Source organism: Hoplias malabaricus, chromosome 3, assembly GCF_029633855.1.
Source record: "Hoplias malabaricus isolate fHopMal1 chromosome 3, fHopMal1.hap1, whole genome shotgun sequence".
Classification (NCBI taxonomy): Eukaryota; Metazoa; Chordata; class Actinopteri; order Characiformes; family Erythrinidae; genus Hoplias; species Hoplias malabaricus.
In genome coordinates, this window is record NC_089802.1 from 60461760 (window position 1) to 60487680 (window position 25921).

Below are 25921 nucleotides of genomic sequence, written 5' to 3' on the forward strand. Positions count from 1 at the left end.
AAACATTAAAATATTTAGTGTTTCAGAAATGTTTTTTTTAATTGTACAAATATAATTAAAACATTTTTGTGTAACTTTTTTTTAGCATAAGAGTGTAAATATATTTCCATACTTTGTCATTTTATGGTAAATACTGTGTAGTATTGCATGTGGTATTTCAAACCTGCCTCATGTAATCTGGCCTTAACTGATCTGAACTCACTTCGGCGTCTCCGTAGTGCCACAGAGAAATCAGGAAAAATATACACCTTGGTAATTCTTATAGCTGCCCTCGATCGTAGGAAAGTCTCAAAATCTTCTCCTTAAATGGGAATCTGAGGAATTTCACAATAAATGGTCTTGGTCGGTCGCCCATCTGAAGTTTTGAAATTGGTGTTCAATCCGCTCATTCTATCTCAGGGGAATTGGGAAGCTTTTGCACCCCAAAATGTTCAAATAACCAAGCTGCTATGAACTCAGATGGACGAGAACCTTTGGTTCCCTCAGGTAAGCCAATAATGTGAAGATTATTCCTCCGAGAGCGATTTTCTCAGAGTCTAGTGATTTGCATGTCGTTTTGAGTTGACTCGATGTCCATCACTGCAGTTTCAATTTTCTGAGTCTTCAAGGCCAGAGTTAATGCTAGTAGTCTAGAGTTTTGTGGGAGGCTTGTAGTTCTGCTATAAACACTTTGAGAGCCGAGATTTGTTTCCGAATTGGTGCCAGAAATTCAATAAGTAAAGCTGGAGCTAACTCAAAGCTAGCCCTGATAACAGGACTTCAGGCCTCACTCTGAAATTTACTCTCCTCATTATCAGGAACATCCACCGGATTACATTTATGTTTTGGCATTTCAACAACAATAATAGTGTCTCAGAATTCAAAAGAACAAAAGTGAAATGAAAAATATATGTATGTGTCGAAGAACCTGGTAAATTAAATAAAGTCACGGAGCGACTACAGCGCATGTCTTATTCCTCATACTGGAAGTGATTGTGTAATATTAAAAAAAATAATAATAATAATTTTATTCAATAAAATAACCTACAAATCAAGCAGTTTGAAAATGGCGAATAAGAACACTGTCAGAAACATTGTCGCTGTGGTGGTAGCCTCATAGGTACATATTCAGTAACTTTAGTTAGGTAACATCTTTTCCATAATATTAGTGGATTTTAAAATTGTGTTGATTTCATACACCTCATATCATCTCCAGGACTTATATTTTGTTATTTTATTTTACACAGTTCTATAACGAATGCTTACAAATATTCACCTCTCCTCTATGTAATATTCCTTTAGGGAACACAACTGGATTTTAAAGGTACATTTACATTGTTTGTACCTTTAGTGACCAATAATGAACCTCTATCGTACCTTTTTTCTGTGAGCGAAGAATTTATTTGTCACTGCATTCATTATGAACTCCGTCAAGAAAAAGTGCTGCAAAAGCATGTGCATGGATTCTGTTCTTGGGCATAATATTTTATCGAATATTAGATTAAAAGATTTAATTTAAAGATGGTGATTTTGATGTTAGCGATTTTGAATGTTGCATATTATTCATTCATTCATTATCTGTAACCGCTTATCCAGTTCAGGGTTGTGGTGGGTCTAGAGCCTACCCAGAATCATTGGGCACCAGTCCTTCATAGGGCTGTAGCATATTAGATTTATTTGTTTTTAATAAGGGTATGTTACCCTCAGTTCTGTTAACCAATGCTTTAAACCTTATTTGTACACCTAATACAAATGTGATGCATTTTCCTATTACCTTATACAGAGCTAATAAAAATTTCTATATATTCTGACATATTTATTAGTTATATGCTTGTATTTAATTTGGTAATTGCATGGAAACCTGGCTACACATAATTATGCTTTGTAAATTAAGTATGTTATTATGCTCTGTGAGTAGGCCTGGTGCATTATTAACAGAAAACAATCACAATATAAATCACTCCTTCCCAAAAAACATGTAAATACCACAAAAGCACTTTCTGAAGAAGAAAGATGGCATTCAATAAATGGCTTCCTTTTGGAACTACACTATACCACACTACACTGCACCATTTCTTTTCTCTAGATTAAGGATTCATTCATAAAGTCATTCAAATACTCGTTGACTAAAAAAAATGTTTAATTTAAAGGCGTGACAGTTGCCTGTTTCAGACTCTACTCTTACAGAATGTTCCTTTATTCTCTTTATCTTTTTGGGTGGGATTAAGGATGGAAAAGGCTGGCAAGGCCCGGCTGGAGCCCAGGATCAAGGCTCACTGAAGCGTGCAGCATATGTACTGTGCTGAGACCTCACTGCTTGCTATTCAGCAGCATGAAGCCAGCTTCCTCCAAGAGCACGGCCAGCCCACAAGCTCTAAGGGGAAATGCACATAAACTCACTCCATTAAAAAGAGAGCTTAGACAAACTACTATAAATGCGGGAGATTTCACAGTAATGATTATTAAGAATACACAGGCATATTCTGGCTCATTTTCATCGCTCAATAAATCTGTTTGCCTCCTCCCATATCTCATATTTCTGCAAGGGAGTAATGCAGTATGAGATTTACAGGAATAAGCGGAAACAGCAAGGCTTGCACAGACAATAATGAAGGCTCTTCTCTGAGGCTTTTAACCCTCACAGGTCAAGAGTTATTAATCTCAATTCACTGCACTATTTAAATGCAATTAGGCCACACCACTGTTGATTTTACTTAGTTATGTAAGGGTTTACATTTAAATTTCATTTACATTCTGTATGGACTGGTTTGAGTCTGCACGTCTGCATTTCTTTTTTTCTGGTTCTTTCATGGTGGAAATGTAAAGAAATTACTTTATTCTTTTCAGAAACAGGACTGTACAAAAAATAGTTTCTTCCTATTCCATTCAAATCACATTAATATATTTCTTCATCTACTTACAGTCCAACATGTTCATATGAATTCAAACTTTAGAATCCAATTACTACAACAGTTGAGCAAACATAAGTATAAAATTCTCCATGTTGCCTTATTTAATTTCTGAAAACAAAAAATGCAAACATCATGTCAGGAGTGAGGTGGATCTACACGCATGGGTCCAAATGAAAAAGTCTGTCCTTGTTGAGGTGTAGAGAGAAATGTAATAAACTCTAAAAGGCTTTAGTCCTAGGGGCATGTGTGTCTTTGAACAGTACCAGTCTGAAGGCAATGTGTGAGGAAAGAGTGTAGTGGAGAGTTTATGGCTTATGATCAATTACCCCCCATTACTGGGCAGCAGGACCGATCGATAGTGGCGACTCTCCTGATCCATCTGATAGAGCAGGACTCCACTGCAGGAAGCAGTGGCAAGATATGAAATTATAAATATCCTGAGTCTACAGGAGCAGAGGAATATTCTGACCTGGACCAACAGTGGCTTGGGCTCCTTCAATGATGACCCAAAAAACAAAACAAACAAAAGAAAATGTACACCAAGGTTTATGCATACGCCCAAACCACACCAATGTGGGTTAGCAAATTTGTAAGTGAGCATGTTTCATATCTAAGGTCATAACTATGAGGATAACACAATGTACTTGTTGTGTTTTGAGTTTTTCCCTTCAATATCTTTAATTTTCTTTTAATAATAATATATATTTGATGAATCACATTCACAGTTTGACAGCTATTTGTAAATATCCATCCATTATCTGTAACCGCTTATCCAGTTCAGGGTCACCGTGGGTCCAGAGCCTGCCTGGACTCATTGGGCGCAAGGCAGGGATACACCCTGGAGGGGGCGCCAGGCAACACAGAGACACACAAACACACACACACACACACACTCACTCACACCTATGGTCACTTTTGAGTTGCTGATCAACCTACCAACGTGTGTTTTTTGGACTGTGGGAGGAAACCGGAGCACCCGGAGGAAACCCACGCGGACACAGGGAGGAAACCCATGCGGACACGGGGAGAACACACCAACTCCTCACAGACAGTCACCCGGAGCGGGAATCGAACCCACAACCTCCAGGCCCCTGGAGCTGTGTGACTATTTGTAAATATTATATTCATTTTTTATTTCAGCTTGTTTACTTTTGTGATTTGAATAAAACACATTGCAGTGATGGCCTTGGAAAGGGTTAATCTTTTATTTGAATTTTCTTTGGAGATTTTATTATGGATTGGTCAATACAAAAAGTTTTTAAAAATTGTTAGTAATTTTGTCACTCAAAATTACCATTTTCCCTTCAAGGATTTCTTTCTGTGCATTCAGTTATAAGCACTGGTTATATATTCACATTGTCTGTTTTATTTTTATTCTTGAAAATAAATAAAATGTAATAAAACCAAAACATCTTACAAGCACACACACACACACACACAGAAGCATAGAACTGCAGGACTCCATATCGACAACATGTCCACAATAGTCATGTTGGATCAAAAAAATAAATAAATAAAAATTTTCCCCCTGCTGCAGCAGATGGGATAGCTCTATTTACTCAGCAGCTCCTTGGCCTCCTCCACAGATTCCATTTCTGTACGGAAGCAAAATGTCACAGCTCTATTCACCAAAAAGCAATGAGCAGGACTCTTCATAAAACAGCCACTGTATTTGAACTCAAGGAACAAAAGAGTCTGTCTTTCCCCTCTTATCTTATGAACGGAAAGAAAATTGGGTGAGATTTTTTTTTTGTAACAGTAGCAAATGGTGAGCCAGAGAGATCACAAATCCATCTGGACAGAGCACAGCTCCACCAGGCTGAATCCTGGGCAGGCTCCTGTCCGACACTTTCCTGCCAACTCATCTCTAAGCCTGTCATATCCCTGCCCTGTTCTTAATTGCGCAGGGCAGGTTCATGAATTATTGCAGGCAGAGACCGCTTCCTCATGGCCAGGGGCCATCAGAACCACACCAATCTGGCACCACAACAAAGACAGGATGAACCTGAGCAGTTTCTCCAGTTCCTCGGCTTAAGATTTATATGTCTATCTCTGGCAGTGATGGTATGCTCTGGAGGGCAGAAGCAGTACTTACACAGGGCCAGCAGAATGTGCATCTGCTTCTTGGGCCTCTATTATTGCTGTCTGATCGTTTAGAGAGAGATATGGGTCTGTTGCAGGGTTTGAAAAAGGCTTTTGAGCTCAATAACATTTAGAGTCTTTCAATTCCTTATTGACTAGGAACATTTACGCATGTTGCTGTTTGCTGCCTTTAAATGAAAACAACCTGATTTCAGATTGCAGAGATTAGCCTTATAGTCTACTCCCTAACATGGTTCATGGGTTCTGTAATAATGGTAGTTGTTCTAGAACTGTGAAAACCCATAGAACCATTAGAATGCATAAACTTCATGCTTAAATCAATCGTTGCTATGTTAGAAACCCTGCTATTATGTGTTCTGCTCTTGTTAAAAAAGAACACCCTTCCAGTGCCAACATGGACTCATCACCCTGTACTTATAAATCTGTCAATTTACTCTGCAGTCCATGTAGTTACTTATTAAGAAGACATAGGATTTAATGTGGCTGGGAATATTACCCTATAAATATTAGATCATTTTTAAATCATAATATTGTTTTTCTGTTGTCAAGCCCTGTGATACTACACTTGGTATTTGCACTGAAGTACACATTTGGGTATAATGTCCACCCTTAAAGGATACACGCTCCAAGAAAGAGAGAATGAACAATTCGGCTGGTCCACAGGCATTCTCTGTGTCTGCATTTGTACATTACACCCCAGGCTACCACATATCACTGATGAATAGGAAGAGGTGGTGACAGCACAGTAATTTCTGCATGTTAGTGTCAGCAACATTGTTTAAAAAAATATCCACATACACTCAAGCTCCCTACAGAAACTAGCAGTGCATCACCCAGAGGAAATTACAACCTAGAACGTGTCTAATCATCATTCACGTTTATGGTCATTGTCTTATTAAGTGCCGACATATAATCCATATTTTAATTGCCTAAGGGCTGTGTTTTTTAAAACCACACTGAAGTTATGTTTGAGATGTCTAGAGGCAAAGGCTAGTAAATTGAAGAAAGAAGAAAAACTTCAGTAGAAAAAGAACATTCATTTGTATTGATTTAACCAAAATTATAATGCAGCACACTTCCAAATGACCCATAAAATGGCTGAATGGTATTTTATCCTGGGAAGCACTTTATGGGAATTCTAAGTCAATGATCCAAATATTTTATCAATATTATAGCACAGAGGTGTTATTAGGATGTCATCTTTGGGTAGAAACCATAGTGTACCATAAGTATCAAAAATATATAGTTAAAACATCAAAATTTTGTAGCTGTTCACTTTAGAAATATAGATTTTGATTTATGATTAGCATTTCTATGATGAGGGGCAGCATGGTGGCGCAGCAGGTAGTGTCGTAGTCACATAGCTCCAGGGGCCTGGAGGTTGTGGGTTCAATTCCCGCTCCGGGTGACTGTCTGTGAGGAGTTGGTGTGTTCTCCCAGTGTCCGCGTGGGTTTCCTCCGGGTGCTCCGGGTTCCTCCCACAGTCCAAAAACACACGTTAGTAGGTGGATTGGCGACTCAAAAGTGTCCGTTGGTGTGTGTGTGTGTCTGTGTTTCCCTGTGAAGGACTGGCGCCCCCTCCAGGGTGTATTCCTGCCTTGCGCCCAATGATTCCAGGTAGGCTCTGGACCACCGCGACCCTGAATTGGATAAGCGCTTACAGATAATGAATGAATGAATGAGGATTTCTATGATGAACTAGAGATGGACACTAATCTCGGTCTCGCTCTTCTCTCTCACACCAAACAAGTACAATGATACACAGGCAGTGCACAGATAGACATGCCACAGGTTTCTTTTATCAGCTTTGTACTATTTTGCTCTTATTGTGCTACTGCGTTTTCTGTGGAATCTTTTAGCAGACAAACCCTGTGGTGTGTATGAGATGGTTCAGTCCAGCTACGTGAAGCACGCCCTCCTAGTGTTAAAGCCCACTTAGGTTCTGCCTATAAGAACAGAAAACATCAAGACATGGATGCAAAGATTACAAGGAATAAAGAAGGAATGAACAAGGACTAGAAGACGAGTCTCTTTGCCATGAGCGCTGCTGTTGGGTTTGTAATGAATGTGTGAAATAAGTTTTGTGGTTTGGTTAAAATATAGAGGAGGAGCACTGACTAAGCACACCCACACTTTAAAATTGGCAACAGGAAATAAGTGCAGTTTTGATGACCAAAGACAAAAATGACAAAAAGTGAAGAATGCTCTAAAATACCTGTAGTGAAAGTAATTTTTTTCATCACAGTTTTCATAGAATGAGCAAACGATTCCTCTGGGTAACCAGCATCCACCAACACCCCCACTACAGCATCTACCTCAGATTTACAACTACAGAAGACGGTCACCGTTTGTTTATGATGCCATTGACCTCAACCTCAATCAATACTAGGCTTGGTCAGCAAAGGTCAAATCATTATTGCATTAAAGACCTTACCTGAACACGACTGTAGAACATACAATACACACACAGCTTATTACTCACTGTTCATCCTACTGAAATAATGCTTAACTGAACAATTTTTGCCGTCTACAGTGTGAATCAGAGCAAGTCCTTTGGTGTGTGCAAAATAACATTATGTTAATGGCAGGACATTATGAATAACCAATCAATGTATTACCCTATTTCACTCCTGTTTCATACTAAAGAGGCACATTTGTAAAGGCTGAATTTGAAAAAGAAAGTAGTTTTTCAAATATGGCAAATAAAAAATAACAGTTTTTGCTCATGCATCCTCACTTATTCACAAATTTCATATTAATTAAATATAAAATACAGTGTCTTATTCATATTTACTAAAACATTTTAATAAAACCACTTGGGGGTTATGTTTGAGCTGCATTTAAGCCAAAATAGCTCTGTTGCAACTTGAGCAGTTACAATGAAGAGAGCTACTGCAGAGCAGGACTGTCACATTATTACATCCACTCATAGCAATTATTTGAGCTAACCACAATTATGTAAGGTGCCCAGAATCATTTTCTGTTTGTTAGATTTTAAAATTATATGTTTATGTCACAAATATTGGTGTTTTCCTCCAGTGAGCTTCAGCTTCTACTCTTTTGGGAAAGCTTTTGGATTTTGGAACAGTGCTTTGAAGATTTGATTGCAGCCAGCTACAAAACATTTGCGAGATTTTGATGATGGGTGGTTAGTTCTGGAACAGAACATCAACTCCAACTCATCCCCATCTATGTATCTGTACACACTGCACATCTGGACTGTTTACAGTGTATATTATGGTGCTTACATACTATTTTGTTCTTAGTGCTTATCTATATGTAAGCTGCTGTAACACACAAATTTCCATGAGGGGATTATTACAATAAAGTATTATCTTACCTTCTCTTTTCCTAAGATTATTGGCTGGTGCTCCACAGGCACAACGGCATGTCATAGGTGGTAATAGCCCTCTTGTTGATACATGGGGCTAAAGTGTCCAATTCTTCTGGCAATATTTTTCTGGGCACATTTTAATTTCACAGAAATCATTGATTTAATGTTGTGCCTGGATACTTTTGCACATATAGTACAGCTAAAAATTATCGATGTGCCAGGCCTACCAGAGATGATAAATAATTCATTTACACTCAACACATTGCCAGTGTAGCTCTGCTGCAGTTAAATTCTTCAAAGCGTGATATATATCTATCTGCTGCTTCAGGAAAACATCTTCCGAGAGCACAAGGTGATGCTCATCCTATGTCATCCATCCACTGTTTACTTGCTCACCTCCACCACAGCACTCTGTCCGAAAAACTGTCACTGTGGTGGTAAACTCAAGGGCACATATTCTGTACCTTTAGTAAGGGAGTTGTATCTTATTTTAATGTGTTTGTAAATTTTAATATGGTGTTGATTTCATACACCCCAGTTCATCTCCAGGACTATTATTTTATTCATTTTTAAATAAAACAATTATTATTTTATTATTATAATTATTTATTTTTTTATTTTACAAAGTAATGAGCGATTACTGGACAAGAGAATGTAATTTACTTTTAGGGAACACAGCTGTGCTTTAACACCTTTGCTACACTGTTTGTACCTTTAGTGACAATAATGTACCTCTACCGTACATTTTGTTCCGAGAGTGTAGGTGGGGGGTAGTGTATGTCATGCTAAACTCTAACGTTGACTGACTGCTGCACATATAAAGATTTCAGTGGGGCTGTGAGCAGAAATATTGAGACAGCTTCAATAATGGCTTCTGGAAGCATGAGACCTTCTCTCTTCAGTCTCCACCAATCCTGCACTGAGAAACAGCCCCAGAGGAGTGTTGGTAAGCCCTGAATGATGTCATTTGTCAGGTTCCACTATAAATAAAGCTGGCAGTGATAAATTCATAGTGTTTATTGCTAAAGAGCCATATTTTAGGCCGTCCCTAAAATATGCATTCACTTTGTCAACATGTCTATCTAAAAGAGATATACAATGACAAGTTGGGGGTCAAAACATTCTCGTTAAAGTTCATATTTTAAGAACATTAAGATAAGTGAATATACTTTACCTGTTGTATTTGTTTACTAAATGCTGCTAAGGAGTAGTGCTTCCCTGTGCTTCTTTGGCTTTACTTTTCACCCTCCAGCTGATTTTTTAATTTTTTCTGGCCACAAGTGTTCCTGGGTATAAACATTCTGTAAAATCAGTATATTCAGTTAATAAAATAAGTTTTTTAATGAATTATACTGAATTAAAAATATAATTTTGTATCATTAGTGTTTATTTATTATTTATTTTAGAAAGAGATTGACAGATATTAATATACTGGTCCTATAACAGCAAAAATGGCTAAATCAAGTGCATCAGAGAGGAAAAAGAATGGGACCCAATCTTGTAACAAATCAAGCCTGAAAAAAGTGCACACTCATACTGCATTAGGTCTTGTTGTTAGCTGTGTACTTATTTCTTCCTGTGTGGTAATAACAGTGTTTGAGTAGTCTGAGCTTGATAGCCTGCCTACCTTTAGATTGTCATCTCACGTCATGTGCTTTGTTGGACACACCAAACAGTGACCTGTGGCGAGGCTTGAACCTAGGCCTCCGAGGCCCTGGAGCCATGGGGCAGCAACTCCACCCACTTTGCCACCACAATACAATTAAATATAAACCTCAACAGAGCTGCATTTTGTAAAGTAGAAGAACATGCAAGTTTAAGAGCAGTATAGACTATTTCACTAAACCTAAAGGATATCTAACTGATTATTTGACTACGCATAATGTAAGTTTGAGAGTAGGGAAGGAGGCCTACCTACATTTTTAAAGACAAGAGAAAGACAGAGAGACATATAGACACAGAGAAAGAGAAAAAGAGAGAGAGAGATGGGAAAATAGATGAGACAAGAAAACTTGCCAGTCAATTTCATTAAAATGCAAGAGGGAAACCACTGAACTATAAAAAGAAAAGCAAGCACTGTGAGCGCAAAAGAGTGTGTATTTTTGTATGTTCGTGCAGCACACACAGACACACAGACTCCTGTGTTTGACGGTAAAACCACCAAGGGAGCTGGGGCAGACATTGCGAGAGTAACCCATCACATCAGAGTGATCTATAATTAAAGAGAACTTTCCAAAACTGCAGAAAACTGTCTGTAGAAGAAAGAGAAAAAGGTGTACTATACTTGTCAGTGAAGGAGTGACGATTCTAAAGAGACTACAGCAACCTTAATTACACCATTCCTAAATATCCTCACAGTCTGTTTGCCATGATGGTTTTAGCATCACTTACCCATTTTAAAGCAGCTCACTGTTCCTCAGGATACATAATAAATGCACTAGGGGTGAATAATGAATCATACTTTAAATCATAAAGTACATTTCTGCCAACAATACTATTGTGTCATTTTAAATTCTCTCTATGGGTGCCATAATTCTGAAAACCTGAAAAAAATAAAATAAAATAAAATAAAAAATTGCATGCATCATTTGTTATCTTAAAAGAAGTTATTAATGCCCTTCCCTAAATAACTGTCAGGTAAAAATTGCAGCCCTGAGTTCCTTTGAATTTTAGCTCATTGTCTGAACAATTCTGACATTCCTGCATTCCTGGTGTATGTTGCAGTGTAAGGTGTCTATTTCAGTTGATATGGAACATTGGAACAGTTTGACTGAGCAGCATAATCACAAAACCTCACAACTAGGAATTTGGAACAGCAGGTTAAAATACTAAAATAACAGGTTCACATGAGATCTTACGGAAACATGTTCCCAGTTAATGAGAGACCAGGTACAATGGACAGTAACTCTCTCAAGAGACATGTCACCTGAAGAGACCTGTCAGGAGAACCATGAAGTGATTGTTCTTTTGTGTCCAAGTAGCTGCTTCCAAATAAATGTAATTACTCACTATGTGTTTATTGAATTAAGACTTGATTCTGAAAACCAAATGCAGTGACAGCAAGGTTTAGTGAGCAATCTATTTGTTCAAGTATCCTTTTCAAAGATGTACTATTAGTGACATCCAGAACATGTCGTGGAGATAAATGAATTGTTTTCTACACATAGTTTTAAAACAGTGTAGGGTGAGTTGAGCGATATGGCGAATTTACATTATCACAATCTCAATTTTATCACAAGTCTTTTTCATGCTGGTTTTTAACCTCTGAACATTTTTTCCATTTTCTGCCTGAAATTACATACTCAAATGTGGAGGCAGTGAATAAACTAGAGGCAATTTTATGAAGTAATGTTACTGGAAAGCCTTCAGAAAGTTTATAGATTTTGAAATTAATCGTTTACAAAACATTTCAGGTCCTTTTCTAAATTTAATTTGGAATCTTCTTTGAAATCTTCCTTTGGAATCTTCAAAGACCCTGACCTCTTCATAAGGAAAATTATTAATTTTACTGCAGAAAAAAAAATTGCATTATCAAAGCTTAATGGCAACATTTAACATTTTACCTTCCTTGACTAATCTCATGCACCTCTCCAAATGGTTGTTTACGGGAAAAAAGTTCTGACTCACCTCAATTAACTCTGATATTTAGTCTTGTTTCTAACCCAGTACACTTCCCCTTTAAGGACAGACGCATTGGAAGGAGGGAGCTTTTCCTGATTCGCTGTAGACTGAGGCCTCCTCCCTCACTCCCCTCCTGTGTTTAAATGGTCTCAGTAAGGAAAGGTTAGACGGTGAAAGGGATCTAAGCTTTGAACACTTATTTTTTGTTTTGATTGTTGTTTATTTTGATTGCTGTTGCCATATAAAATTGTCGTCTCTCGCGTGTCCACGCCTCCTTGGTTGAGAATCGCCCCAGATTGGTCTATAGACTTGATGGACGTGTCGTTAAAGCTGAGAGCCCAAGCTACACGAGCAGAGACCAACATCTTTTTTTTATTTGTTGTACTTTATATTTTGAACTGTTGTTTTTTCTTTTATTTTTGCAAGTCCTCTTTACACAAACATTACAATTTCTAATGAGTGGATTGAAGGAAAGAATAAAATGTGGTCTTGTTATGAAGGGGACAACCTACATAAGAACTAGTATCATTTGTGTGTGTTTGTGGGCTCTTCAGGCTTCGTGGCACCACAGTTGTTTTTTGTTTTGTTTTGCGAGGAACAAATTCTTTTGGTTTCAATTCAGTAGTCGTAGAGTAGTGATTTAAATTATCGGTGTGACGAGAGTCTGCCCACTCGACTGATGTGTAATATGTACACAGTACGTAAACCACCTATAAGAACTGGAGTGGACTGTATGTGCATTAGCACGATCCAACAATCTCCCTGTGATGGTGCTTCGTGGACAAATTCTTATCGTTCATGATTTAATATTGTCATATCGCACACCCCTATTTGCTAGTATCGACCATGCCCATAAAGGCTGAAACAGGAAGGTGAACTCAGATGTTTTAAGGAGTTCAGTGCTTAGTATAATGTATGAAGTAAACCCCTCAGTGGGATAGATGAATACAAGAAAAAGGAGCGGAGACGGGGTTGAGGTGGGAGCAAGTTTGTCCAACATGAGTTTGCAGTGTATTATATATTATTATATTATTATATTACATAACTTCAATCATCATAATGTCATAAACCAGTGGTTCCTAAACTTTTTCTGCAGTGCACCCCTTTTGTCGATGAGAATATTTTCATACAAAACCACAAATTCTGATTGGACAAACCAAACCAGCGCACCCCACTTTGGGAACCACTGTCATAATAAAAAAAGTATTGTGATCAATTTATAGCATATAGTGTAATATTATAATTCTTAATGTTTCCATAAATATTTAACGACTTTCATCCATGTTCCATTCATATGAAACTCTGGCTTTTAGGATGACATCATCCAGGGTATGCAAAAATCTGAGAGGGGACAATACTATCATTATCATCAGGAGATGAAGTTTACTTCAGCTGAACTGCTTATCTAATAGAGATGAGAGTTAGTATAACTTTTTACTGTTTGAGTTATTAACTCTGAAAAGCTATGCAGAATGTTGCATTCAATTTTAAAACTGATATGACTTTTAAGGCTGGCCCCGAATATTTGGATATTTGTTCGTTGGGTAGTTATTCAGTTAATTTTAAAATTCGGATATTCGTTTTTTTGGAAAAATGTGGTGATAAAGGCAACACTCCACTCCACATTTATTCAGCCTTTTCAACATAAAAGCCTTGAAGGAAGCCTAACATTCTACAGCAACGTACTTACAATGAAGCATGGCAAAGCTATAGTTCATTTTGTCAGCTTTACACCTCAAAGAAGCTCTGGTTTATTTGTGTACACTCTGTGCCCTTAGTGGCACCGTGTATGCACGAGTTAGCGAACGACTCAGAGAACGAAGCCAAAGTGTGGCTTACATTTTACAGCGGGCTGATATTCTGAACAATAGAACTGGCCTCAAATATTCAGGCATTCAGATATTTCTTCATTGGGTATGTATTCAGTTTCTAATTTTGAGATTCTCCAGCAGTAAAAACAGTGCTCTCCCCACTCCACCTGTATCTCTTTGTGCAAATGAAGCCTAAAACCCAGTCATAAAACAACACACTTGCAACGAAGCGAGGCAACGCCACAGTTAATTTGATCAGTTTTGTGCCTGAAATTAAAGCGCCTCCACTCATACAAGTTAAATAGTTGTCCTTAGTTAGCAGGTTAGGGAGCATAGCGAGCGAAGCCGCACTTTGAGCCATGGCACAACCTGGAGAGAGGGGCATTAAAGCAGGGTTCAGAAGCGGATTTGTTTTAATGACAACAATATACACCACCCCACTCTCCAAGTATTCAAATATTCGTTGAAGCTCCGAAGCCCTAAAAATGGTATTCGGGACAGCTTTAATGACTTTCGTGTATATTTTATTTCAAGTTGATGTTTTTTGAGGAGTAAACATTACAATGACTTTTGTCAGAGGAAAACTAAAGCAAAGTTTAAGTCCCGACTCAGCTCCCAGAATGCTTTTAACAAGGGGGAGCTCTTTAAGTCATGGCCAGTCTCACTTTTTCTCTCTCTTTTTATTTTTGTATTTTAATCCCACACTGCAGTTTTGGTTATTTAATCAAAGTCCTAAAATCAATAAAAAAAATAAAACTCACAGGCTGATAATTGAGAGCCCCTGGCTAATCCACTGCATTACATACATATTATAAATATTTAGCTGATCTCTGGGTACTTGTTTCTGCCTTTGAGTGTAATGGTCAGCTTAGGTCAGCTGCTTTCCTTAATGTTTCTCATGTGTCAATCTCTCCACTCTTTAACTAGCGCAATAAAACAGTACTCTGGGTTTATTCCTTTGTAGATTAATTTGACAACTCCTGTTTTATACATGCAGACAAGAGAAAGAAACAGGCAAAAATGACCACCAGGAAATGCAAAGGTAAAGTCCCAGGAAATAAACAATCCCACTAGACTGAGGTTTTAAATGAACAAATACATAAAGAAAGATTAACTGCCTCAGCGTATTAAAGGCTGAACAATGTGACAGTAAGCCTCTGGATTTTTGTGTGATTGTTTACAGGGAGTGAATGGCGCTGAAAAGTGTGTGGAGAATGCTTTACAAGGTGTTTTACTTCTATTATTAAAGTCTGGATCAGGTCTGTGGTATGTGTGCACTATTGGGTTTGGGGGGAAATCTGAATGTAATTCAATAGCTGATTAGAATAAGCAAATTGTAATGAACAGGGGCAGCAAAGTGGTGCAACATGTAGGTGTCACTGTCACACAGCTCCAGGGTTTTGGGGTCACTGTCTGTGAGGAATTTGGTATGTTCTCTCTGTGTCTGCATGGGTTTCTGCAGGTGTTTCTGTTTCCTCCCTCAGTCCAAAGATTTTTGGCTGCTCAAAAATGTCCATAGATGTGAGTGTGAGAGTGATTACATGAGTGTGTAATGCCCTGTGATGGACTGGTGCCTTGTGGCCAGTGACTCCAGGTAGGTGACGGTTGCATAAAGTGAATGACTGTGAAATGAATGGGTTTTAAATAGTGTTGCAATGATACGATACCGTATCAGTATCAGCACTGATACTGGCACCTAAACACAGTATTGAACCGGCTACAGAGAGCACAGATGCCAGGGGTGTGTTGGCAAAGTCCCACTACTCACTATTCCCTACATGTAGTACACAGGGCACTTTACAGGACTCAATCCATGAAGCAGATAGTGACGCACATGCATGCTGCTAGATGCAGCTCAATGTAAAGTTGGGGCAGATTATAAACAGACTGGGAAAAACACTACTCAACTGTTTTTGTCGATTTTTACATAGACTGGAAATATATCACACACACACAACATGACCCAAACTCCCCAACCAAACATGAAACTCGCTTTTCCTTAGAAAAGTAGTAGTTCCACAAAGAAAAAAATGTATAAATGTTTTTGGGTCTTTGATGGGAAAACATAGTTAGTGCGATCTCTACACCCTGAAGCGGAAGCTGGAGATTAGGAGAATAGCACATAGTTGCGGCTACGTTCCACCTTGGTTCAGAAACCGCGCCGTAGCAAGCGTCAATGTTGATTCACTTAAGGTGGAAAATTGAAATTCAGTTGGAATAAAGACTGTAACAGTGTGTTGTGTGGCACCCCATGTTCTCCTACAGGTAATACTCGTCATTTGGGGACGTGCATCCAGCACTATGTAATATATTGTAGTTTTTCATAATTTTACATTTTAATCCGTCCTCCACTGTAGAGCTCCACTGCACGCGCCTGTGTTTACTTTCTGTTCTCATTGGCTGTTGAAGGGACTCGTTCAGCCTAGAGTTGGTGGAGAGTTTACACTACGAGATTACATCTTAATTCAGGTAAAAAAAATCTAACTTTTGATATGCTGCCATGTAGTGTAACCCCAGCTTAAGGCATGCCAAAGAACACTGACTTTATTCAAGCAACCACATAGAAGCACGCTAACACAGGTCAGCAGCAGTCCTTAGAAAATGCATTTGCATATGTAAATGCATATGAGGACAAATATCCTCATAACAGAGTCGAGACTTATAATTGTTTTTTGCTATTTGATTAACATTATTAACATTAACAATATGTAAATGCAACTAGTCATGTTTAGAATTGTTTAGATTTGTAGCACTTGGATCCTATGTTTACTTTTTAGGGAGTTGGCCATCTCCAGAATTTCTAATCAGTCTCACCTTTAGTAATCAGAAACAGCAAAGGTATGTTAATATACCCCACATATGGAACAGGAAGAGAGCAATATCCTCATCTCAGTTCGTGCTTTTCAATGTATGGAGGTCTATTCGCTGCCATTTCTCTTCCATGAGCAGAGAGAGAGAAAATAGCATACCAGTATAAGACAGTTTTATTACCATTTACTGACACTAGGGCTTCATAAACACATTAGACCCATTTCCTGTGGCCAAACAGACTGGAGAGCTAGCAAATGATAAGGAAACCTCCTCAGGATTTTGTTAAAGGAGTTTTTTGATTAAAATAGTGAATGTTGCCTTTAACACAGGACTGCATTTGTAGTTCAGTCTATAATGACAACAACCCCCACCCAATATACACAGAGCCACCTGAAGGCAGCAGATCACTGCTGTTTTATCTCCTCACTCTCTGAGGGCTCTTCACAAATCAAACACAGATAACATTTAAAATGAGGGAAGCGGTTATCTCCTGGCCATTATCATAAAGATCCTGAGTAAACATTCCAGAGAATCGATAGGCGGAATGATGCTGGGCAAGAGCGCGAGTACAATGGTGGTTCTCTTTGATTTGCAGAACGGCTGTAGCCTGGAGAGATGCATATTGATGTTTCTGCCTTTCTTCACAGAGGCCTGTGAACGGATCACTGTGGTCAACCCAGTGAGTCAGCGGAATTTAGCAGGGAGCACACCGTCATTATTCACACTGTGATAGTGCAGCAACTCAGGCCAATGAATTACTGTATGCGCACTTCAGACTGATGAGACAAAGCAATTAGGTTATGACGCCAATGGATCACTCTAGGTCGGCTTGTATTGGAGAGCAGGCCGCCTGCTGGCTGAGTGTGCGCAAGTAAAGTGAGTAATCAGTGTGAACCACTCGCACAATAGCCTTGTTCATTACTCTGAGCCAGGAAGCTGGCAAGAGGCTGTTTCCTCAAAGAGAGTAGGCTTCGCAGACTGCTGAAAAAGAAAAAGAAAAAAGAAAAAAAATCCCCATCTGACTTGCAGACCGCCTTTAAAACCCATGGATTTAGCCAAAGAAGCTAATTCCCTCAACATCCATGCCACAATGTAGAGGACAGCCAAAGAATTAGCATGTAGAGGACAGAGGTCTAGACAACTCATTCGGCATGCTACAAGCTCTTCCTCCTCGGTTTATCATTTAGCTCAGGGGCACACTGCAATGTCTCATTCCACACATGTTCTAAAACACAACTGGTACGTGCACACAACATGCTGCATTTTTCCTTTTCAGTTCGCACTAATGCTGCGCACTTTAATGAAGTATAATACTGCAGTATCTCTACACATGTCTGTGTGTTTCATGCTTTCTTAAAGGTGTATTAATAAATTTAAAGAACTTGTATTTCCTGAGTAAGTATTCTTTCTATTAGGGACGTGCATTTTTTTTTTAATCACAGGAAACAAACATTCCAACAGTTCAGTGAAGTTTAGTATTTAAAGACTGTGCTGTATGATATGCTGAGATTACTTAAAGTGTACATATTATAAACAAATCACTTTCCAGTGCAGTTGCAGATTAATTAGGGCATGCCAACCATCCAAAGTGCCGACCAACACAAAAACTGGGAAACAAAAAACCCAGTGAGGTTTTTTGTGTGTACTGCCTAAAAACATGGGATGTATTTTTGGCTCCACGTCTCACATCAAGTGCAGAGATTTTTTAGAATTGTCCCATCCTCTCATCTGAATGTCTACAATCACAGCCCTGGATCCCATGTTTATGTGAGTGCACAAAGATGAATCATAAAGGAACAGCTAAATATTACAATGAGCACAGAGAAAGAAGACTGCTGAGTAAAAGCAGCAAAAATAAGTGTAGACAGGAGAACTTAGCGAAAACAACTAAAAAGGAAAACTTCTGCTCACTCACTTGGAGTTGGAGGGAAGAGACTCATTATCTTAACTATCAGGCACTCAAACCATGGTGATTCTAAACAGCACTGTGTTCTGCCCCAGGGAACTAACTATGCTACCCAGAAAGAATCAAAGACTCAGAGAGATACCGAGTGTTGGCTTCCACATTTTCTGTATCAATGGTTTGTAAGGTTTTCAATATCTATCAGCATTGTTCAAAGGAAAATATCCATCCATCCATTTTTGTAACCGCTTATCTATTTTAGGGTCGTGGTGGGTCCAGAGCCTACCTGGAATAATTGGGCGCAAGGCAGGAATACACCCTGGAGTGGGCACCAGTCCTTCACAGGGCAACACACACACTCACACATTCACTCACACCTACGGACACTTTTGAGTCGCCAATCCACCTACCAACGTGTGTTTTTGGACTGTGGGAGGAAACCGGAGCACCTGGAGGAAACCCACGCAGACACGGGGAGAACACATCAATTCCTCACAGACAGTTACTCGGAGCAGGAATCGAACCCCTGCCGCCCCAAAGGAAACTAAAAATTCAATATTATTGCTTGGAATTATACTGGTATTCCAGGACATTTTCTGCCTAGCAAGAAGCAGTCTCATTAAACAGGATAAACAATATCTGAGTATCTGAATGCTACCAGACTGTAGCTGTAAAATTTCTGGAGAGTACTGCATGATGATCTTCCACTGAGACTCCTGACAACACAAGCTCAATACAAAAATTCCAGATAAAATAAACACTCTTCCGCAATCCACCAAGTGACCCAGACATGTCAGAAGTCTGTGGACTGGAACGTGTTTGTGTGTTTACTGAGTTTTCCCTGAGCTCTCTCTCTCTCTCTCTCTCTAGCTCACTCTCTCAGCTCTCCTGCTTCTGTCAGCCTTGTCACAGGCACTAATAAATGATGGCATTTGATCAGGTGGGATTCACGGCTGCCTGGCCAGCCTCCATTACGCCCGACGTGCTGCTGATGACCCAAACTCATAAAAATGGAGCCAATCAAAGTTCGTTACCAGCTTTCCTGCTGAGTTCCAGCTCTTCTGAAAGTCGGAGTAGGAACGGAAAGGTCCCTGAAGCGGTGAGGTGTGCCTTAGTGAGATAACAGCTCACAGTCATCTTATCTCTTCCAGACTAACTAAGGCCTTCTCCTTACCTCTCTGTGGAAATGCTTCATTCACGCCAGCCTCCTTTTCTCCAAAATGGAGATGCCTAGGGAGGGGTTCAGCACCTTGGACAGCAACCCCATGCCATAGCCTCATCTGAAACCACCCCATTACCAAGAGACCCTTCCTTCACTGGCTTGTGGAGTCTTTCTGTTCCCTTCAAGTCTCTGTCCTGTTTTCATTCTCTTATTCTGCACCTGCTTATAACATTAATGGATCCAAGTTCCCTGAGCACCGATATTCCATGCTAAAATGATTTCTTACAAACATATCTTCTTGGTTTTAGAACTGTTTTGTTGTGCTCTGCTTCTGCCTCACACTGTATTGAAAGTTTTAAAACATTTTTACATATCCATTTCCATACCATCGTTACCCAAAGTAAAACGAGCATCTCTTTTTTTGTGGATTTGGTTGTTTACTACATCATCTGAACACAGCAGCAGTCCTTCACATTGTGTGAAATTCTCACGATAATTTGACATTGCAAGTTGAAAGTTGAAAGTTAATTTCCATAATTTTTCTCTTCTCTTATAAACTTACTTTTTTGGAGAAACATATTTTTCTTTGGACAGTGGAGACATACTGATATTATTCTTTCATAACAATTTGAAACAAATGTCAAATTGCCATTAGCCATGTTTTTAGTACTTATCAATATCACAAAAAAAATTTAAATCAATCTACTACAGAGATATCTCAATGAGAAATATCCCTCCCTTTCATATTCATTCTATCATACATTTTTAAATCTTTGAGTCCCATAAATATGCCATCTGTTTTAACTAAACATCCACAGATTGCCCTATACAGAGTACTGCTGGACTTGCTGATATATCAGACCGTAAATGCTGCTAATAGTTATGCATTAGCAATGTGTGGAGTAATTATCAACACTGCTGACATTAGCACTCCAGAGCCTGCCTGTGTCAATGCTTTATATGGGGAAGAACTCGCACATTCACATTTGTTCATATTCAGCAGACAGGTAAAAGGTTGAACATGTGCTTGTGCTGTGTTGGGAACAAGCCAGAGGGACTGAGGCTACAGGATGCATCAGCAAGCACATAGAAGGTGCATGATGAAAATATATATGGTAATATTCACAGTCATATCAGAATGTTACGACCACCTCCTTGTTTCTACACTCACTCTCCATTCTCTCAGCTCCACTGACCAGACAGGAGCACTTGGTAGTTTGTAGAAGGCCATCTGTTGCTCTGCATACTCTACATGGGATCAGACGCAGCAGTGCTGCTGGAGTTTTTAAACACTGTCCACACCTATATTATCTTGTTGGTCCACGTTGTAGATCTTCAGTGGACTGTGAGACAGAGGGCTTTAAAAACTCCAGCAGCGCTGCTGTGTCTGGCAACTCCTACTAACACAGCACAAACAAACACACCACCATCACATCAGTGTCACAGCAGTGCTGAGAATGATCTACCGCCCGAGTCTCCCTGCTCAGTGGTGGTCCAGTGGAGGTCCTGACCATTGAAGGACAGGTTGAAAGGGTGCAAGTGACAGTTGGACTGCAGTTTGTAAATGTAAAATTCCAATGTGCTCCTGTGTTTTCTGATATATAACCAAGCTGTGTGAGAGCATTTAATAAATCAGCAAAAATATGGCACAGCCTGTGTTTGCCATATCCTAACACTCACCTCAACAATGAGCATCACTCAAGTTGTGTTTGTGTACTCCATGCAGAGGAAATGAAGGCCATTATTGTGTGGACTGAATCTGCATTATTTTATTATTCACTAAACCATACTCATGAAGGTTTTTCTATCTTCCTTAAGAGGTGCGCTTTCATATGCATGTGAAATAGCACAAAGGAAAAAATTTTCTGCAGCATAAAACCAACAGAATGTCTCAAACCGTGCTCTCCAAATGGTCCCTCAAGAGGAAAGAAGAGAAACACTGAGCAACATGTGACATGGCTGCTTCCGCCAACATTACAAACAGAGCTATTGCAGAGTCTATTGACTAAGCATCAAGCCTAATGGCAGGAAATCATTTGAAGTAACAGGTTGAAACAGGAGGCCATCCTGTATAGAATCTCAAACAGCTTCGTTTATCGCTCCATTGAAGGGTAACATGCTCTTTGTTGTGCCGTGCCGTCACAGTATAACCTTATATCTCCTTCACAATAAAACAGTAGGCTAACAAGGTTCGTTTATTATATACCACTGTTTTTCAACGTCATGCTATTCACTGCAACCTCCATGTCCTTTCGATCTAATCTCATCCTCTAGTCCAACGACAACCATTTTGTTACAGCCCCTTTGTATGTGACCATTTCTAAGCAGTCTCTGTTTAACTGGTTAATAAACATCACCATAGCCAGACAAAAATCAGCAATCTGCACTGACTTCTGGAGTAACCATTTCCAACTCGCTGCTTCTAGAACTTTCTATGACACACAGATGGACACATTCTCTATCAAATTTAACCCACATTTTACCATCTGCAATACAGTAACTGCCAAAGCATGAATAAATGCGCTGGATCTATGCCTACAAAGATACTCCAGGGGTCAGTTTCCCAGAGAGACCCTAAGCCTAATGTCAGGCTAAATTGCAGGATTAGGATGTCAGCTGTAAATCACCACTTTTTGGGAGGTTTTTTGGTTTTCAGTTCAAGAATTTAGCCCTATTCAGGAAGAATTAGTAGTTTCCATTTCACAACAGGATGTCAGTAATGTTTATGGTGGATTCACACTAAATAACAGAGATAGGAGTGACTACTCGATTGACACAGTGTCATCACACGATTTTCAACACTACAGTGACAACAGTGCAGTGAAGGGTGAGGTGATGGCAAATAAAAAAAAACCACACACTGAATTAATCTTTTACAGAATTATTATTACTGTGGTTATCAACCATTTAATGGTAGTAAAATTAATTCAGTTTTCAGCACCGGTCAAATGTTTGGACACAGCCACTCAGGGAGGGTTTCCTGTGGTTTGGGCCATTTTCCACATTTTGTGAATATACACTACCAGTCAAAAGTTTGGACACATCTTCTCATTCAATGGTTTTATATTGTTTTCTACATTGTAAATGAATATGGAAAACATTAAAACTATGAAGGAACCCATATGGAATTATGTATTAAACATAAAAGTGTTAAACAAACCAGAATATGTTTTATACTTTAGATTCTTCAAAGTAGCCACCTTTTGCTTTGATGACGGCTTTGCACACCCTTGGCGTTCTCTCTGTCAGCTTCATGAGGTCGTCACATGGAATGTTTTTCAGTGAACAGTAGTGGCCTCATCAGGTTTTCATTTGTAGAACCACTCACTTTCTTAATGTGTTTGAGACCATAACTCTGGTTGTACAAAGGTAGGGGCTGGTACACAATTTTATACAGTGAACAGCTTTATTTCACCAATGACTAATGAGAAGATGTCTCCGAACTTATGACTGGCACTGTATATTACAATATATTTCTAAAATTCAGTCGATATAATATAATTCCGATATTGATATAAACAACATAAAAGCCACTGAAAAACTGCCCAGAACAATAAAGGAACATGACATCACCATCAAACATAAGCCTCTTGGCTTTGTGTTTAAAAATGATATTGTTATTGAAACGTTTTATATTGTGCCATAAATTGATATTGAATTATTGCCCAGCCCTAAATGGTAGTAACTTAAAGAGTTAATACATATCCAGATACATATTCGCAACACAAATAAAGGCTGCTATTGTGCTCAAAAACTCCCTATATCTACCAGAGGTTTTGTCCTGTTATTAATGTAATTTGTTTACCCCAGTTCCTCAGGTAAAATTTTCCAGTCTGAATAGGGCTTTTAGCTTATTACATGTCAGGGAAACTACCCCTAAATTGTAAGTTTGGAGAGATTTGCTCATTCAGTTTTGCTTCCAAAAGTGCATTAATAATAGGGTGTGTGCTAAAGTAGAACTTACTCTTCTGGGAGATGTTGGAACATAACTGTGAGGACTTGTATTCACATTTGATTGCAGGCTGATTCGTATTTAATCATAAAATTTAGTGCATCTCATCACAGATGTACTGGCTGGAGCTCCTTCACTTGAGAGAACATAGTTCCACTGCTCCACAGCCAAGTGCTGAGGGCTGTCTCTCTCACACTTGGTACTGGACATGGGAGCACCAGGTTAAGGGCTACCCATTGGGAATTCTTTCCTATGAAGATTACGTAAACTGCGTGCGCATGTTTCAGCACTGGGTGCCCTTTAAAATGGAAGTGGTGCAAACACTCAAAGTATGTCCATTTCCATACACTATTCTGACCCTTAGCTCCATGAAAAACAGATTCCTTTCATGCCATTCCACAACCTCTTTATCAACAGTGGAGCAACAGAAAAGGGCGAGGAATTCATCACCAGCAGACATTTCAGAGAAGCACAAGAGTGTCCGAGGGCTTAGGTTACTAAATGACTACAGCTGATTTATTATTGGACAGTACGTATCCTCTTTGACTGTATAAATCCTTGTGACACAAAGGAGAAACCGATGCTGACGAGAGCTTTAACGTCACGTCCCAAATGCTCAGGAGAGAGAACATGAAATAAAGGAGAGTTCCCACTGCCTCGAGTGAAGCTGTGTGTCCTCATCCATGGCAAAATTATTCCACTGCATGTAAATCACTGTCCGTAGAGGAGCAGCCCTTCAGCTCTACTGATGTGAACAGAGCTGATTCATTCAAAGCCCAGGTTCTGGATACACTGCGCTAAGGCCAGTCACAACTGAGCTGCCCTGATTTTAATGCTTAACCATCAACACACATTTTTCAAACTTTTAAGCTGGTCATCTCTAATAACTTCCTCTGTCCAAAAAAAGCAGCCGACGTGGTCATCTTCAACCAGAAACCATCTCCCACTGAGGCTGCAGCTACACAAGTTCTCCCACCAACAGTCCTTACTTTGGGTGTGTCTCAACCTCTATTATTTATTTATTTCCACATCTATTCTCCACCAAGTGTAGCAGCTATATAGTCCACTGTAACAGAAGCAAACCAGACATCATTTCTGAACGACTAATACAAAAAGGTTTTGCTTTTATTTTGTAAGGTAATGACACAACGTTTACGCCAATACGCGTTGATGGTCTGACATATCAGTAAACAATACAGTACGAGGACTTCAGAGATAGGAAAAGCTGAACATTAAGGAAGCTAAAAATGTATAAAAGCACAACAAAACAACAGCTTTAGGCGGTCCAAGTCTTTAAAAAAATAACTTATTGAGTTCTTAGTGAGGTATCTGTATAAGTAACGTTTACCAATCCCCACTGCACGTAGATTCGTCGAGTACAACTGAAACGGTTGGAATGTTAAGCATTTGTCCCCGGAATTAAAACTTATATCACTACAGCCTAGAAAAAAAAATAAAACACAACATTCAAGCAACAACGTTTTTAAGTTAAATAACACCTGGAATGACACTGACAGCCGGACTCTTCAACGGTCACATATATTACAGAAGATGCAGACTACAGAGAACCGTTACTCGTGTAAAACAACTTAGAATAAGAGAGGCTTAGAGAGAGAGAGAGAGAGAGAGAGAGAGAGAGAGAGAGAGAGAGAGAGAGAGAGAGAGAGACTTACCGCTTTGCTCTCCAAGAAAGACAAGCTTGAATTTCCTTAAAGGGTTCCCAAAGTCATTCGCCACGGACATGTTTGGGAGCTGTAGAGTCTCAGGGCTATGTTAAGGTGTGTGTGCGTTGTGTTGAGCGTGTATAAAGCTGCGTGTGTCTGGAGTGGTTCGGTGGTTGAACGCAGCCCTGCCGCCGCCGCTGCTGCTGCTCTCTCGCTGCTGCCTGTCAGAGTCAGAGTTTTGCTGCGCATGCGCGGTGCGCCACCCGGCCTCTCCTCTCCGTCTGTCCGTCCGTTATTATTTTTAACACCCGTTTTCAGTAAAGCCACGCCTACTGCGCTGGGATTGGCTTTCAGTTGCCTACATATGCTGTGCACTCTTATGTTTTATACATTTCTTCTATTACTTGCAACTAAAAGCTGTTGCGTCCAAAACAGCGTACAGACAGTGTGGTAGTACTCAAGCACATTCTCAGCCTCAAGACCGGTCGAGAACATGTCTGGAGAAAGAAACCTCAGGTCTCGTCCTTGACTGGACTATGTATGTCCAGGTTCATGTCTTGAGTTCGACTTGAATTGACCTGGTCTGTCTCTTGACTTAGGTTCAGTGTGTGTGTAATGGACTTTGTAATCAAGACCGTAATCAAGACCGTTGGAGCAAAGTTCTGGACA

General features: G+C 39.4%; 1 protein-coding gene across 1 annotated transcript in view; it reads right to left on the reverse strand.

Moving 5' to 3' along the window:
* The window catches only part of rab6ba (RAB6B, member RAS oncogene family a), a 114466-nt gene extending 88966 nt beyond the window's left edge, over positions 1-25500 (reverse strand). Inside the window, exon 1 of the mRNA XM_066666197.1 lies at positions 25262-25500. Coding sequence (XP_066522294.1) covers positions 25262-25331 — 70 coding nt within the window. The 5' untranslated portion in view covers positions 25332-25500. The remainder of the gene's footprint in view (positions 1-25261) is intronic.
* Between the last annotated feature and the right edge of the window lie 421 nt (positions 25501-25921).